The 5,993-nt window shown below is 39.9% G+C and overlaps 1 protein-coding gene across 1 annotated transcript; it reads left to right on the top strand.

Moving 5' to 3' along the window:
- Positions 1–950: 950 nt before the first annotated feature.
- LOC306761750 (APC membrane recruitment protein 1-like) lies at positions 951–5,217 on the top strand (the record flags this gene model as incomplete). The annotated part of the gene is made up of 1 exon (XM_079248027.1): positions 951–5,217. The coding sequence occupies one exon, from the start codon at positions 951–953 to the stop codon at positions 4,050–4,052; it is 3,102 nt and encodes a 1,033-aa protein (XP_079104153.1). The 3' UTR covers positions 4,053–5,217.
- Positions 5,218–5,993: the final 776 nt, after the last annotated feature.

Below are 5,993 nucleotides of genomic sequence, written 5' to 3'. Positions count from 1 at the left end.
ACTTATACCAAAGCCTGTCCAATAATCTGAGTTAGGCTTTGTTAAAGCAGGAAAAATCTCTAAAACCTGCAGGACTTTGGTTATCAAGGACCACATCGGGACATTCCTGATAGTTTTTTGTTTTTTTTTCAGTGCAATTATTTATTGTTACAATTAGAAACTACTTCAAAACTGAAATCAAAACTTATGCAATAGATTAAAAGTTGAATATATTTGTCACATTTTAGAAATAAAATAGTCCCTAATATTCTAAGTTTATACATATTTAGACCAAATTGGACCTAATTTGAGTGTAATACTACTTGTAAAATGTTCATTTAAATAATGCAGAATCACTAAAATCACCAGTCTGCTAACATTGCTTGCAGCTCTTTCATCAGAACAAAGGGACTTGGTGTTAAATGACTTAAAACATGAATACAATACATCATCTCTACAGGATTACTGCTGGAGTTACATCCAAATGTTTTTCACTGGCTGCACTTTTAATGACAATTTTAAATCAAACTTTATTTAAATAGCACTTTTTGTACAGATGCATTTCCATTGTTCAGTGCTAATTCCTAATGTTATCATTGTAGCTGACACTCTACCAACAGAAATCACATTGTATGTACATTTTTCTAATTTTTGTAGCAAATGGCAAGACAAATATTTATATCAGTAGTAAAATAAATAGATAAGAAATATAATAAAGATACAGATACATTAACACTGTATATTAGTGGTTCCCTTCTTCTGATGCAAATAAGTTTAGAAATTCACTTTGATAGATATTACTTTGGCAAGTTTTGCATGTTGCTTGATGATTGATTGTGTTTTCAATTCTCCTAATACAGAACTCATATCAGATGGGAGGAGAAACTCACTTCAGCCATGCCAACAACTGATTTTTAAACCTCAGCCATTATGCCCTGTGTGAAACTGTCTCTCTTGTAAATGTGCTAGCCATGGCTTCTCGCAAGGTAGACAAGCTACCAACTGACACCAAGCCTTCACCTTCAGGGGCTGATCAGCCCTCCCAATGTGGCTCTGATGACATCGCTGAGGAGCTTCAGTCAGATCCAACAAATGTGACAGCGAAACCTCAAAAAGCAGGAAAATTCAGGAGGACTGCCCTGACATTTTTTGGAGTTCGTAAAAGTATCTGTATATTGCCAAGTTTCTTTGGAGGGAGGAGTAAAAACCAGAGCAAGTGGGCCTCTAAGAAAGGAATTGGCAAAAGCAGGACACACGACGGGCTATGTAAAGTCAGTCACGACGATAGTGTGATAAGTGGATTCGCCTCAGCTGGAGATTGTGAGTACCATAGCCAGAGGGACGTCGCTGGAGCTCTCCAGAGCAGCTGTCACAGTGAATGTAGTCACCCTGCTGTTGACCTGAAATCTCTGACACTGGGACGTCAGAGAAAAGGTTTAAGGAGTCTTTTTCAGAGTTTTAAGCAACACAGAAGTCAGAGAAATGTGGGATTGGGTAAAACCGAAACAACTGCAGTGTCCTCTCCTCACTGCAAGAAAGAGGTGCCTGTTGTCCAGGACAACTCCAACCAGTGTGTCACAGAGTGCCTGGGATCTGAACCAGATGTGCCTGATTTAGCTGATGTTATGTGTAATATTTCCAATGCTCTTGAATGTGATGATGCAGATGCAATAGGATCAGAGAACTGTACTGAAAAAGGAAGCCCAAAGTCGGACCTTAGTGATCAGGTGTTTAATGACCAGCTAGAGGAAATTCATTTAAATGCCATCGTTTCTGCTGAAAATGAGCCCTCCAGCGAGCCTTGTCTTAAACTTCAGATGATGTCTGAGCCTGCATTGAGGTCTGGAACACCTACAGGCTCATCAGATCAGCTGAACATAATATTTGGGGACGTTGCATCCTTAAAGAGCTTTGATTCACTCACAGGCTGTGGGGACATCATTGCAGATCAAGAAGACGACAGCATCACAGAAAGCACCGTTTCCGGCGAAAGGAGCAGAAATGGAGGGAAGAGGGCTTCCTGTTATCTCACCTATCAGGGTGGTGGTGAAGAAATGGCTTCGCCACAGGATTTGGATGAAACATGTCTTCAGGATTTCTGGGGAAACAATGCATCAGAGGAAATGTGTTGTAGCTGCAATCCAGACCAGACAGAAATAACAGCCGAGCTGACAAGTTCTCACAACATGGACGCACTGAATAGTAGTAGTGCACAGCAGGCTGGTGGGATGGACACTTCCTCTATTGCTGATGTTTTAACTCCTCAAAGTGAACATCAGGAGTCGGCTCCAAACAGTGATGAGGGCTACTACGATTCAACAACTCCTGGGCCAGAGGAAGGGCAGGAAAAAAGTAGCAGATTAAGGACAGGCAGATTACCCAGGGACAGTTACAGCGGTGACGCCCTCTATGAACTTTTTGCACCTGATGAGAGTCTCATCAGTCCTCATTATGAAAATAAACAACTCCCCAGTTCAAAACAGAGCGACTATTTAACCAAGCCGGTCGCCGTGACGGACCCTGCCTTCGTTCCAGAAATGAATCGCTTACAAATAAGTGCTAAATTGTACGAAAATGATTTTATAGAGATGCTAAGCACATGCGCTAAAGCTACAGAGTTGGCACAAAATGTAGCGGGTCAGCCAGAAATCAAAGCGAATAAAAACTCTCATTTGAATTCGAAACCACAAACCTCAGTCAACGTGAATAACGCCGAACCGTATATATTTAACGAGAAGGGAAATATGCCTGCTTCCACCGACAAAGTAACTAAATTCACAAATGCTGACTGCGATAAAAGACACAGCAGCTTGTCCTTTGGGAGCACATCCGACCCAGACTTTGAAACCTTTTGTGAACCCAAAAAGGATCATCTTGAAGAAAACAAACCCGTGGCTTTGCCATACCGAAATATCACTCCTCAGTCTCAAGATTGCAGCAGTTATGCGGATGATGGGCAGACTGTGTGTTTCTCACAAGCGCTCGTAGATTACACAAAACACACTCTAATGCTGAGTGACTTGCGCGACAGTGCGGACGATCCGGAGACAAACTCTGCCTTCACTCCTAACATGGAGGCCTTACCTACCATAGTCACGTTTGACGTAGTAGATATGCATAATGAGGGTGAATATGATGAGCAGATTCACATGGAACTGGAGGAGGACATTTCGTCACCCTATCAGGAGTTTGAAGACAGCTACCTACAAAAAGATGCATTTGCTGAATGTGATTATCCAATATTGGACCTGTATGAACAGAATCTGACCAGTAACACGTGGGCTGTTGCTAGTCTCCCACGACACTTAGGCCTTGCAAGATTCAGCCAGCCCATGTCTAATCCATTGTCCCTCGACAGGAGGAGTAGGTCTTTGGACACAGAAAGCCTTGAGTTGAATACGCCCGACACGTACAGAGAGAACAGAGCTGCTACAGTTTCTTGTCCACAAACCAACAAGGACTCTGAGAGAGACTCTTCGCTGTATTATAAAAAGAATGTAGTCATGTCTGCATCAGAAGTTGGAGACAGTAACGGCATTATGGCTTTATCACCCCAAACAAGGTCAGAAATGGCTTTAAGCCTTCCTTTGACAGATGGAGAAATTACAGACGAGGTACAGAGTCTCAGTCAAAGCCAAATAAACAACACACTGTTTGCTTGCTCGTCCAGCAGCGACTTTGACAGTAAATCGCCGCATCTATGCTCTGATAAGGTGGACGGCTGCAAAGTGGTTTCACAGAGTGCAGAACTTTACAGCAAACAATGTTATCAGCCTTTGCTGTCAGATTCCTGTTTACCTCATAGCGTCTTTGTTTATCCTGGAATGAGGGAGGAGGAGTCGCATGACATTGACAGGGGTATTTTCTGTAAGGCTGCTGCTAATTTTCAGTCCTATAACCAGAGCGGTAAAAGCAAACCAGCACCTGGTAGGGAAGGTGTAGCTCAGTCTAAGGATGCTCTTAATGCTGCTGTGTCTAAAGACATAATGGCCAGCCTCAGTGAAAAAAGAACATCCATGGATGTGGTGCGCCCTGTTGCCTGCAGCAATCTCTCCGAGACAACTTTTAATTGAAAGACTTACCATCACACAGTGTGGATCACATGTGCCAGGAAGTGCTTTTTATGCTCACCAAAAGAGTAATTGTTGCTCATTTTTACTTGCACAGCTTATTGTTACAAAAAGTTGCTCGTCACTGTGATAGAAGTGGAATTGAATTAGGAAATTATTAAGACTCTTAAGTCTGTAACATCACATCACATTTGCACAGTGCCGGTTTCTTTGCGCACAGGTCACATAGATGTTAGCTGAAGATATTTAAGGGAGTAGCTGTTTGATTTGCAGCTGAAATACTCACATTCATTGGCCTTTCTTCACTTTACAGCCAAACTGGGCTGACCAAACCCCACAAGCCTTTGGAAATATGAATGCTTATGCTGTAAATGTCAAGTCATGTTTGGTTTTACAGTTTTTTTTCCACACACAATTTGCTGTTGTAGGGCTTAGTTAAGACAGTTGTGGTGGTTTTATTGTCTGTACATAAGTTCAAAGCAGATCACTTTTAGCAGAGGAACATCTCAGCTGCATAAAGGAATACCTCATTGCCTAATTTTTTTGTTCTTTCTGACAATTCATGACACCTTCATGGGATGACTTTTAAAATACAGAAAGCTAGCTAGTTTTTCTGCTGAACCCACAACACAAGCAGGATGATTGTGATTGACAGTTTTTACTTATAGCTGTTATTTTAGTTAACTTAGAAAGGCAAATATATTTGTCATTTGTATTTTTTTTTTCCATTTCAGATGCAGGTGCCTAATGTAAAAAATGGGTAACATATTATACTAAAAATATCTTCAAAAGCAGTTATTTATATGAAATAAAGAAGTAGAAAAAAACAAGTGCAAAATTATTGCTTAATGAATGCACTTTAACATTTGCATTACTGTATGTGTGTTGAATAAACAGTTGCTGTGCTTTAGTTTGTATTCACAATAAATTTTAATGAGAAATTGATGTTTCCACTTAGTGTCATATTCTTGAGGGGAAAAAAGGTATTTTCTATGGCATAATATTGAAAAAAATGTCAAATTTGTATTTATATTCAATCCTTTGTACACTGTATTGTACTTCAAATGGTTACAGATGGTCAACATTGTTTTGTATGAGTTCATGTCATGAAAAATTGAGTTGCTTTCTTTTATTTCTGAACATTTGTTTTTGTCAGAGTAGAACACTGCCTTACACAAAAATAAATGTAACAAGACCTACCGTCTTTCTTTTTTCCGTGTCTCTCTCCCCACACAGTCGTTTCACTTATAAAGTGGGTTATAAAGGCATCCATCAGTACAAATTTGTGCTTGGCAGGTAGATCTTTGCAAATTAATCGTCCATTTTCATTCTCATGGATACATGTTACACTAATAGGATATATATGTCTTGTGTAGCAGTCATGTCCTCAGACTGTAGCTGTCTCTTCACACAATTTCAAAATCCCTTTGTGTTAAAATAAATCCTTAGATCATAATGACCAGTGTCGTTTATATAAATATTTGCTATTTACATGCTCTTTAATAAAATGTTAAAATGTAATCATGACCAAGTCCACTATGTAATCACTGATGTAATTCAGCATCTGATCAGTGATCAAGTTAAAGTTTAATTCTCTGAGATGATATTTTAAGAAAGCAGCATTCCACCAGTATTAGTTATTGTTAGTGATAACATAACATGGCAGTCAAATTGTAAAACACTTTACTTTTTATGTGTGAGGCAGTAAATAAAGTTTGTGAAGGTTTTTAACACTGGTGCCTTTTCGGGTGTAATTTACTTGTTTCCCTCTCATTATCTGGCAACCCTGACCAAACTGCGACAGCGCCAATGGCAGCAAAACAACTGTTACAGGCGAGGAGGATGACAGCAACAAGGTGAGATGAGCTCCGTTTGAACTCAACGATGGCAGTAATATACGTGCAGATGATATAGACAACCTTAATGTGTTTTTATTGTTCAAGC

This window comes from Telmatherina bonti (assembly GCF_933228915.1).
Source record: "Telmatherina bonti genome assembly, chromosome: 10".
Classification (NCBI taxonomy): domain Eukaryota; kingdom Metazoa; phylum Chordata; class Actinopteri; order Atheriniformes; family Telmatherinidae; genus Telmatherina; species Telmatherina bonti.
Note: the sequence above shows the minus strand (reverse complement) of the source record. Positions and strands in the feature narration are given on the sequence as shown.